The sequence below is a fragment of the Anarrhichthys ocellatus genome, unplaced genomic scaffold (assembly GCF_004355925.1).
Source record: "Anarrhichthys ocellatus isolate YVR2014 unplaced genomic scaffold, GSC_Weel_1.0 scaffold3, whole genome shotgun sequence".
NCBI lineage: Eukaryota > Metazoa > Chordata > Actinopteri > Perciformes > Anarhichadidae > Anarrhichthys > Anarrhichthys ocellatus.
In genome coordinates, this window is record NW_022280033.1 from 16,044,309 (window position 1) to 16,055,784 (window position 11,476).

Genomic DNA, 11,476 nt, shown 5'->3' on the forward strand with positions numbered 1-11,476 from the left:
CAGAAAGAAACACACACAGACACAGACACACACACACACACACACACACATCGTTGTCACTTTGACATGGAGGTATAAAGCATCATGAACGCTGAACTTATAAAACATTATTTCCACAATTTTTTATTCTTTATAACCCTTAAGAAGAGTTTTATGAAGCCTTATGAATTTCAAACAAACAACTCAATCTCATCAAACTTGTGCTGCTGCTGGAACTCTTCTCTGGCTGGAGGAGGACAGCACACACACACCTGTTCACAAGATCTCTATTTGTTTACGTTTCCACATGTGTCTTCTTCAGTGGGAGCAAGAACACTTCTTCTTCTTCTTCTACTTTGGGGTTTTACGGCATCAATTACGTGGCATTGCTGCCACCTCCTGGATCTAGATCAATACTGTGCTATCTGCATACTACAACCTTTTTTATTAAATCAGTGTTATCTTCACACTAATGTGTATGTTCACGCCGTTTGTTTGTATTTAGTATTCTTTACTTTTAGTTTATTAAATACTTGTAGTCATCACACAGCAGCAGGATCGATGTCTCCACATTGAAAGAGGCGTTCTGCGCATTTTACGCACGTGGCACAGCCTCGTAAACTTCATTAATTAGGCCTTCATTAATTAATATATCTCTCATCAAGACCAGTGAGGATGTAACGGTAGTGACCTGACCGTAAAAACATCTGGAAGACAGCAGCCGTCCTCAGGATGAGTCCATCTCCATCAGAGCTGTCGGGACATTTTGATTGTATCTAAGCATACTCAATTTGCTATGGATAAAAAAGATGAATGTTATATCCTGTTGATTGTTGTTGCTGCTTAAATTAAAAATCGTTCAATATTTGCAACAGAGACAACACTTTTACGTGTTATTTTACCACACGTGCTACAGTATGACTAGTCGTCTCATTACACAGAGGAGACGATCATTACGCACAGACAAGAAACACTGAAATTCATCGTTCAATTCACTTAAACTGAAATAGAAAAACACCATTAAGTCAACACACAAGAAACAACTGAACATCTGTTAGAGGGCTGTTGTTGCATTTCACAACACGTCAGCCTCTTTCTGGCCACTCAGTGTTTCTTAAGCTACATTCATAGTCCAAAAAACGTATCTAGTTCTGTTTAGTGTTGCTTCATATTGAGAAGTATATATAGTAGAGTAACAGTCCAACATTTTGGGAAATTAACCACATAAAGCAGAAATATACACATGGCATGGCTTGATACTAGTAATATTATTTTATTCTAGTAATATTGTGTCTGATGAAGACAAATGTTCATGCAAGAGTTTGGATAAAACATCACCAACAAAAACACAGACGCCCCTCTGAACATGATCCTTGATTATGGATCCTGTTGGCCAGTTGATGTGATAAAGTCCAGATTACAGCAACTACAAAACATAGTTTGACACTGAAAATACAGCAGGAATATAATCTTTGGTAAAGATGAGGAAATCCAGGAGAAATATGAGGAAAACATTATAAATTGAGAAAATGACATCATTGAATTCAAGAGGTCGCATAATGAATGAGGAGAAATCTCTTAAATACAAACAAATGAAGGTGCATTTGAACGCTGGAGGTTCATTGCTTCTTTTTATCAAAATGCAATTCCCAATAAGGCAACTTTCCCTTTGATGAAAAGACATTTCCCTTAAAAATTGAATTAAAACGAATACTGACAGTTTGCTTCTGATAGGTAAAAGAAATCAGCAAACACTTGTGACCCATTTGCCAACACAATCATCACATAAATACCAATTTTCTTCCAAATTGATATTTTCCCAAACTTTCATACATAATTTGAGCTACATCAGGGCTCTGCAATACATCACAGGAACAGATTCATCATGTCATTACTCACTGAGATTAATCCCATAATATCCACATCTCTTGACAGTGTTACCTGCTCTGTAACTACTCTCTGACATATTGTGTATTTCCCAAGAGTCAACTTGTAAACACAAAAAAAACACACGTTTAAAAACATAAATAAATGCTCTGATGGTGTCCCTTAACGGATGGTACTCGCAACATGGGAAGTGAAGCCTCGACATGTTTGAATTGAGGATAGAAGAGAGGAACAGCAGGGACTCTACCATGATGACAGACGCGCCAACTAAAAGTCCTGGATTGACTTATTCTGTTAAAAATGAGCGCCTGGAGTTAAACAGTTAAATCGACTTCCCCAAAGTGCAGCTGTCACAAAAAAGCTAATTTAAAGTTTCATGTCTGAAGTCATCTTAGACAGTTACACTTCTAATGTCCCATCTATTTATAAAGAGATTCATCAAAAGAAAAGTAAAGGAATAATAACATAAGAATAATAAAAACAAGTGTAGAAAGACTTGATCTAATACTAACAGTAACTGAAGAAGAGGCAATGATGGGATGAAGAACCGTCTCTTTGGTAACAACACATCTGACGCAGTATGTTGAAGAAGACCGGTGTAAAAAGCATGAAGTAGCGTCGTACGTTCTCGCGTCCTGTCGGTTTGGGCTCTTTAACACTCTTCGTACAAGCAACTCTACTTTCATGACGACGGTTAAAAAAAACCATAATCCACACACTTATTGACAACACCTCACGATGACAGTCTAGCTCTTCATACACCAGAAATAAAACAGACATCAGGGCAGCTCTTTTTACAAACTGGGCTAAAAGGTGCTGATGCGGGGGCCTGAATGAGGACGCATTCTACTACATGCTTTCACACAAACATGCTCTCTTCAAATGACAAATCTAAAAAAAACATCTTGGAGTTTGTTGAGAACAAATACTTCATGGGAGTTCTCTTTTGTCTTTCCTCTCTGCCGTAGGGGGGGGGGTCAGAGGTCAGGGACACTCGTTAGGACGGACTTAAACCTGGGTTTAGATGAAGGACGGTCTCCCTGTTCAGTTAGATCACCCTGAATGTAAATAAAATGTTGCGTCCATGCGGTTATGTTGAGAGGAATGTTGACCTAGACGGCTTGATTGTTCAGCTCAGACAGTTGGGTTAGTATTTTAGTCTTTTTAAGTTTAAACTATTGATTGCTGCTCACATTCCCAAATGAAACTAAGGGGTTCAGATAGCTGCAGACAAGCTGCAATAAAAAAAAACTATGTCTGATGAGAAAAATAGCATTCAGAATTACACAAATTCACTAAGATGTGAAATGCCAAGTGTCTAGTTTTAAGTTCATTCTTGTGGACTGATCATGACCGCATCGACTTTACTGGGCAACAGTGCAAAGGCTTATAGAACAAGTAGGACTCACAGCAACAGAGCAAGCTAACTGGCAGTCTTTGTAATGGAGCGTGGCTGGAAATGTAAGGCACTACAGTCTGGTGGTGGTACCGAGATGGAAGGACGTCCGTCCTCAATTCAGAAACTCCCCGAATCCGCTCGTTGCTGTCTTCACATTCGTAACATTCAAAACAGGAGAGCAGAGATCGTCTCTGCAGCTCGGTGACTTCCCTCTCCATGCTCGCCGGCACGTGCTACTTCTCAGGTAGAGTTCAGGAGTGAGGATGGAGCGTGAAGAAGCCGTACGGAGGAGACGAAGGGGGAGGATTCGCGTGTGCTTACAGTCGAGTGAAAGGGCCCACGTGGAGAGGCCCTCTCAGTTTGGGGGAGGAGCAGGAGTTGGTGGTGAAGATGGAGGTGGAGGACGGGGAGGAAGAATAAGGGGATGAGGATGCAGATGAGGAGTCACCGCCGCTGTTCAGGGCGAAGACACTGGAAACGGCCACATCCACGATGCCTTGACATAGCTCCGGATACAGTTTCCTGGAGGGGGAAGGTTGACTGATTTAATCTAGCAGAGGAAAATAACTGTCATGGCATGTTTGCATTGAATAGCGTCAAGTTCACCGACGAGTCAAAGTTCCAAAAATAAAAGTTCAGTAAGGAGCAAAATTCTACTGTTTATCTTTGAAACGATGATAATGCTTTCAATGCTTTCCTATTTCTGACTCTGACCCTCCAAGGAAGAAAAACAACAAACATACACACATTTTTTACATAATAAGGGAAATGGATTCAAAGCTTGTTTTCTCCATATTTTAAACGGAGGCCAAGAGAAGTCTAAATGCAGACTGCAGGTATAGATGTGAATAGGAGACAGAGAACAAGGCTGTAAGACTCCTGGACGGGGGGGAAAAAAACAGTAACAAATAGAAGTGAAACATTTTGAACACAAATGATCAGCTGAATGGTACTGACTGCGCACAGGCCGGAGCTCCGTTGATCTCAATGAGCCACACTTTGAAGCTCTCGTCCACCATGAAATCAAATCCGAAGAGTTGGAAGCTCTGGTAGGACAGGTGCTTGGTGCTGATTGTCGGCTCAATACATGTCAGACAGCTCCTGTGAAACCAGACGGCAAAATCATTTTCAATCGCCGGGCAGCTCGACAAAACACCTCAACAACGCCCCGCCGCGTGCTAACACTCGAGACGATTCATCAGGAACGCTTCTTTACAGACCTCGACTGCCGTTTGAAAGAGAAGTGCGCAGTAAAAGGCTAACTGCCAAAGGTCCCACAGCACATATTACAGCTCCGTGACTAGCTTTGTGGTCTCGATAATAAAGTCAGATGTCAGACGTAAATAGCTTTATTCTCACTCATATTGCAGGTATCAAGACAAAGGGTCTAGAACCACCGGCTCTGTGAGGCTGATAATGCCAGCATGTTGATGTTTAGCAGGCAGGATGTTTATCAAGTTCATCGCGTTAGTTTAGCGGGTTTGCATTCTAACATCTGCTAATTAGCACAAAACAACAACAAGTACAGCTGATTTTATCTGTATTTGGTCATCAACCCAAGTAATGAACAACATGAAAGTTTAACCAAATGACTGTGAATGTCGGTGCAAAATTCCACGGCAATCCATTGAATAGTTGTCGAGATGTTTCAGTCTTAACCAAAGCGGTGGACTGACTGATAGATCAACATCCCTAGAACTGCTACCTTGTCTAAAAGTGCCTCACCTACGGGGTGAGTTTGAAAGCCAAAGCACCTGTTTTTGTTTTTAGTGAACAATCCTATCAAAGTCCCCCCAAATATAATATGATTTTATGCTCATTTCGCCGAGCTGAAGTCAGTGGCTTTCACATTTGCCAAATGTCCTCGTATAAAAACGTTGTCTCATCTAATCTGTCGTGTTTATATCCAGTTAGCTATAAGAGCAATACTTCATTGACTTATTAAGTAACTTGAACGAGAACATGTTATTTACATTCACTGTCAACTAAGACAGATTTGAGTTGACAACTCAGTCAGCATTTTTTTCAGTAGTAGAGTTTGAAGACGCACACAAATATGCTAGTTTTTGTGTTTGGATACAGTACGAGACTGGAAAAAAACATGTATTTCATGTTTCAATGCGATAGCTTAGCAATGCTTTCTATTACCTGGGATCCAACGATAAAAACAGCAGCAAAAACAAAAAGGACCTACTTTATGATCTGCTTGATCTGAGGTAATATGGAGGTCTCCAGGGTGACGTTGTGAGTGTTCAGCAGGTACAGCCTGAACTCATCAAAGAACATCTCGTTGCCCTCCTCGTATCGTCCGTAGTTGTGGGAGTGCTCCTTCTGGATGCAGTGGTTCGTCAGGTGGCTGGTCATGTCCTGGAGATCAGAGCTGTTGTAGGGCTCCGAGGACGTCCGCAGCACACCCTCCCGGTATAAATAGATGTTGTAGTGATGGTCCACTAGCACCCAGCTCCTAGCAACGGCATAGCGTAATAACAGCCTCAGTTACAAAGTCCAGACAGACTGACGTGTTCTCTGTGGGCTACACGTAAAACACTTGCCTGATGTCAAACTTCCGATCTCCCGGCTGCAGAAGCAGAGGTTTCTCCAGGTACTTCTGAATAACATGGACCTGCCCCTGATTATCGATGTACTCCAGCAGCTGATTAGCATCATGGGATATCAAAATACCAGCACCTGTTGCAAGACAGAACAAATATGTGAAGCTGCCACTGGTGTCATAAACCACAACTTAAAATAGTTGACAAAAAAAGGAGTAGGTCCCATAAAAGGGGATTTATCACAGAAAGATTGTTGCCTTTAGCAGAGCAAAACTCTTCAGATTAGCTCAGAAAGTGTATGTTATCTATGTCACACCAAAGGGGAAATGTCAGACTAAGGCTTACTCCTATCTTGGATTTGAAACAATAATACGTGGATAACAGATTTTACCTTTAGCTCCGGCGGAAGACTTGGCTATCCACACTGTGCCCTCCCCACTTTCCTTTTTAGAGTGATAGGAGGCCAAGAAAACCTCCCGCTCATCCGTCCTGGGATTGCTCTTCAGATGGCTGATACCATTCGTGGCTGGAGCAACCGGGGTCTTGAGGTCAGTGGGATAGATGATGTAGGATTCTGGAAACCAGTTACAGGAGTCGGACAGCTCTGGGCTGGTCTTTATGAGCCTAATGGCAAAGAAGGGAAATGATCAGCTAATGTAACCCCCCTTTAAATAATTCATGCGCAAACAAAGTACACATGAATGACAGCAAAAGATACAGATGTGTCATTGAAAAAGGAAAAATACGCACTTAACCAGGGGCGCCTTTCTGCAAAGCTTGTCTGCTCCTCTGTAGTAATTCACCAGCTGCACCAGTCCTGGCTCGTGACCTGTCGGGACCCACGTGATGACATGGACATGGATTAAAAACACATGCGTGCACATCTAAACGAGAGGGACCATCTTTCCACAGGATGCTGGAGGAAGCATCCCTGCGCAGTCACAGCAGCTGCCTCACCCTTCACACCAAATACGGCACACAAACAGACTCGTGTCAGCGTCATATGAAATAAGAAATAAAAACATATTTACCCAGACGTCCAAAGGGCAGTCTGTTCCGTTCACCAAGCATTAGGTTAAATCTGGGATTGTCTCTTTTCAGCCTCTTCCATTGTCCGGTTGAGAGGAGGATTTTGGAAACTTCTGCATAAACAGTGCTGTTCTCGTCACGGGTGACAAACGTGTACATCGGGTTATTCATGCTGCCACGCTGACAACGAGGGGGTAATATAAACAGTTGAACGTCTGAGTAACTTCGCTGTGTAGCTAGGTATGAGACTGTCTGGTTGGCCCTGCAGCAGACAGACTGTTCGGGGTTATCTCCTCCGTCCGTGCCATGACGATGAGTCAGTCATATCCAGCACACACTTCCCAGTTAACCGCTAACTCCCAGTATTGTTCTGAAGCTCCAATTCAGAACAGAAGGTTATTAGTATTTGTTTGAATAAAACACCCTAACATGTGGAGGATATGCAATTTAAGGTCCCTGCGCAGACAGGGTTCCCTTGACCCAGACAAGGGTGTGACTGACTGCTGCAACCGGCTCCTGGGGCTGGTCCCGTCTGGATGAACGATAATTGAGATCCCGTCTCCGGTTTAGCTTTGGCTAACGGACTGCGACCACTATGAATAGCTATTCAGGAAACTTTTTTTCTGTATCTCTCATCAAAGACAGAGATGTTAATACCAAATAGTGCAGAATATGAACTAACTACCCAGTTAGCTACACAATATCACAAAAGCGGTTTTTTTCCCCACCGGCGGCGTATTCTTTGATACTCTGCAGCTCGACAGTCGCTGTCATCCACAGTCGACAGCCTAAACAAAAACCTCCACGTTTGTGGTTACTGTAGTTTACGCGTACACTAATAACAAGAGTAATACATATTCAAATATGTCTAACACACATTCTAAGTAAATAAACACCATTCTGAATGCAATTTATGTAAAGGCATTCTTCCCTTCAAAAATATTTACGTTGAAATTCAGTGCCCGACTGAATTTCAACAAAGCTGCTACTACATTTCCCAGCATGCCACACGATAAAGCGACACTCTAATCCTTACATTTATCGTGTTGTGGTTGTGGCTTCGGCCAGAAGATGGCGCCGTACACCTCACTACACCGTTAGCAGGTCGGACACTTGTGTCTTTGGTTGATACCACAGTCTGGAGAATAAAGTTGTAATGCTCGAAAGAAAGGGTAAGACTGTCTCGTAGTATGTAATATATTATCACGAATCCAGAAGCGTTACGTGGAAATTGACAGAGCGACATAATAACACATAGCAGCTCGTGGCCGCTCTCTGGGCGGACCTGGGGGATAAATGCAGCACTCCCTAGTTGTGACAAGTTATGGGTCCCGTTCCGACATTTTCAAAATAAGTTATTTGCCTCAGCTTAGCTCTTTATTATTCTCATATTTTCATCATAAGTCAATGTTTTGTAAATCCAATACGGATACAACTTGTTTAGTTTTGGCTGGAGGTCTCTCTCTACATTAGGTGAAAGTGAAAGAACAAATTTAGGTTTTCCTGAGAACGAATTGTGACGTGACAGGAAGCCGGTCAGCTGAAGAAGAAACAAGTGGCGGGAACAACTAAACAGCAGCTTTTAACACGATGGAACCCCTGTATGTTTAGTCTAGCACCTATTTACTTATCAGAGGATATCCCTAATAGTAAGTGTCGTCTGTAATCCTCAGTGTTGTGGCCTGTTGTGTGTTGCAGTGTATTTCCATTGAACACGTGATGTCTGTAGTTTGTAAACGAGTAGGACTGTTTACAGACTGTTTATAACTGCATGTCACAGAGAATACAAGCTAGGCTCCCCTGTCAGTTGAATGAATGTTTACTAAAAGTTAAATGACACTGCAGACGTATGGCCAGTTAACTTCCCTCGAGTTACAACTAACATCAAATGAGATATTTAACGTTATCTTAGCTGCTCAAAGGGGCGTTGGACAATTCTTACACATTGTCATGTAACGTCGCTGTTCATCATGTGACAACAGTTTTATATTCCCCTCCGTGGCTCTGGAGAAGCTTGGTTAAAACTGACAAAACAACAATGTTTAGAGGTAAATTAAACTGTTGTATGCAGACGAGCAAAGCATGTTTTTAAAAATAAAAGTGGTGGAGTTGCAAAGACTTTTGGGCATTTGACGTCACCAGGCTGGGAGGGTCTTAACTTAAGGCAGCGATGCTAATGAGTGGGATGTATACATCCATGCTTTGGCCATGCTATTGACTGAACGTAGGCAGTAAGCAGAGCAATACTAAATCAATGGGTCCCTGTATCATATGCATGCTCATATAACAGTATATCATTTAATTAGATGTAACTTTTTTTAGTGTGTATGGGTCAGTGATGATGCATACCCTGGCTTTTACTGAGATCATGTATTTTTAATAACTTTGGTCCCTTCTCCTCCATCACACTGGAGCAGGCCAGGCATGAGTGGAGCACACCTGGACGAATGGCAGAGGAGGTCCTTTGACATTTCATCTGGCAACTGTACACCTGAACAGACGGCCGATGCCTACCGGGCCCACGTCCTCTCCATTCAGTATGCATGGGCAAGCTCCCAGCTCTCTCAGGCCGGCACGGCCAGCCTGCTCAGGACCTACTCGGAGCGCTACGCCTCGGTGCTGGACTCGGATGACCCCCGCACGGGGCTCAACAACTACGCGGAGAGCGCGCTGCATCTGGCCCGCAGTCAGAGGAACTACAGTGACAAATGGGAGTCGTCGCTGACCACGGAGAGTGTGCTGGAGCTGCCCTGCGTGCAGAGGATGTTTCAGGCAGGGACAGGGGGAGGAGGCTCCCTCGTGGCACCAGGAGATGTTAACATAACTGTGGGAGGAGAGGGCAGGTTACTAACTAATATGACTGTTGAGAGGCCAATAGGCTCTGAGGGGATTTCGGGTAATCCAAACTCGTTGTCCCGACCTCAAGCCCGACTGCAGTCAATGTTTAGTCATTCTTCTCCAGTTCCTCCACAGGGAAACCCTGGTCCTTCAGGGGGGCCACGGAACTCTCAGTCCTCCTTCTTCCCCATCTCCAACCCGTCTAAGCGGAAGAATTTTTACAACCCAGATGGAGGGGATGGTGGCAGGGGGCAACACAGAGGTCAAGGGGGCACTGACCCACGAGCTGGAGGCAACTTCAAAACAGCTCGCGAGCAGTTCATTGTGGATCAACAGAAGAAACACTCCAATCAGCCCCAGAGGGGTCAGACCACGGGGATGGCAGCAACTTTGAAGAAATCTCTGGGTGCTAACAGGCCCCGAGGTACATTTTCTAAATTTGTGTCACCCATTCCGCGACAGGAGGAGGAAGATGGAGGGGCGAGCCATAGTTCCAACCAGGAGCCTCAGATCCTGGATGAGCGTCTGAAAAACTTTGAGCCAAAGATAATCGAGCTGATCATGAGCGAGATCATGGACCACGGGCCTCCCGTCAGCTGGGATGACATAGCGGGCCTGGAGTTTGCCAAGACCACCATAAAGGAGATTGTGGTTTGGCCCATGTTGCGACCCGACATCTTTACTGGCCTCCGTGGTCCATCCAGAGGCATCCTGTTGTTTGGACCCCCGGGGACCGGGAAAACTCTGATTGGTAAATGCATAGCTTGTCAGTCGGGCGCCACCTTCTTCAGCATCAGCGCTTCATCGCTCACATCCAAGTGGGTGGGCGAGGGAGAGAAAATGGTGCGAGCCCTGTTTGCCATTGCCCGCTGTCACCAGCCCGCTGTCATTTTCATTGATGAAATCGACTCGCTGTTGTCCCAGCGGACAGACGGGGAGCACGACTCGTCGCGTAGGATAAAGACGGAGTTCTTGGTTCAGCTGGACGGGGCGGCAACGGCCGCCGAGGAACGCATCCTGGTGGTGGGCGCCACCAACCGTCCTCAAGAGATAGACGAGGCTGCCCGGCGACGCCTGGCAAAGAGGTTATACATCCCCCTGCCCGTGGCAGCCGCCCGTTGGCAGATAGTAACGAACCTCATGACTCAGGAGAGGAACCAGCTGAGGGAGCAAGAGCTGGAGAGCGTGGTGACAGCCACCGAGGGCTTCTCTGGGGCTGACATGACTCAGCTGTGTCGAGAGGCAGCGCTGGGGCCCATCCGCAGCATCCAGGTCAGTGACATCACCACTATCACTGCAGATCAGGTGCGAGCAATCCTCTACTGTGACTTCCAGGAGGCCCTGAAGACGGTACGACCCAGCGTCTCGTCGAAAGACCTGGAGCAGTATGAAGACTGGAATAAGACTTTTGGATGTGGACGTTAAGCGGGGCTCCTGGTCCCGGTCTGTTTAACTTATGGGTGTTGAACTGAGTTGGGAAAAAACTTTCAACTTGTGGAGGAATCTAGAGATTTCCAATATTTTCCTTGTTGCACATGAAGCACATAGCATGGGTGAACGAAATAGCAGGAGCACCTGACAAAAAAAGAGAGAGTGAAATAATTTTCTGTCTGGAGAAATCACTCTGCTCGTTATGCATTCAAAAGATTTTCATAAGTTTGTATGAGCCGGACTGTTTTATTTGGATGTTCACTTTACTGTTGCGTTGTGGTTTGGTGTAAGCATTGGGCACCATGTTGTGTGCTTGAACTGTGTTTCAAATGAATCCGTTTAAATTGCTTTAATTGCATTG

At 44.5% G+C, this 11,476-nt stretch overlaps 2 protein-coding genes across 2 annotated transcripts; one reads left to right on the forward strand and one right to left on the reverse strand.

Moving 5' to 3' along the window:
* Positions 1-2,444: 2,444 nt before the first annotated feature.
* On the reverse strand, positions 2,445-7,607 carry ttl (tubulin tyrosine ligase). The gene is made up of 7 exons (XM_031872061.1): positions 6,849-7,607; positions 6,568-6,646; positions 6,209-6,441; positions 5,818-5,953; positions 5,460-5,729; positions 4,223-4,366; positions 2,445-3,787 (listed from the first exon to the last, which is right to left on the reverse strand). The coding sequence occupies exons 1-7, from the start codon at positions 7,015-7,017 to the stop codon at positions 3,583-3,585; spliced, it is 1,236 nt and encodes a 411-aa protein (XP_031727921.1). The 5' UTR covers positions 7,018-7,607; the 3' UTR covers positions 2,445-3,582.
* A 323-nt stretch (positions 7,608-7,930) lies between these two features.
* fignl1 (fidgetin-like 1) lies at positions 7,931-11,476 on the forward strand. The gene is made up of 2 exons (XM_031876874.1): positions 7,931-8,018; positions 9,264-11,476. The coding sequence occupies exon 2, from the start codon at positions 9,271-9,273 to the stop codon at positions 11,107-11,109; it is 1,839 nt and encodes a 612-aa protein (XP_031732734.1). The 5' UTR covers positions 7,931-8,018; positions 9,264-9,270; the 3' UTR covers positions 11,110-11,476.

Excerpts from the sequence above, each read along its gene's own strand:
- ttl (XM_031872061.1), bottom strand. The coding sequence starts at position 7,017 with ATGAATAACCCGATGTACACGTTTGTCACCCGTGACGAGAACAGCACT. Across the intron at positions 5,730-5,817 it reads GATCGGAAGTTTGACATCAG|GAGCTGGGTGCTAGTGGACC; the intron begins GCAAGTGTTTTA and ends TGCCGTTGCTAG. Across the intron at positions 3,788-4,222 it reads GGAGCTCCGGCCTGTGCGCA|GAAACTGTATCCGGAGCTAT; the intron begins GTCAGTACCATT and ends TTCCCCCTCCAG.
- fignl1 (XM_031876874.1), top strand. The coding sequence starts at position 9,271 with ATGAGTGGAGCACACCTGGACGAATGGCAGAGGAGGTCCTTTGACATT.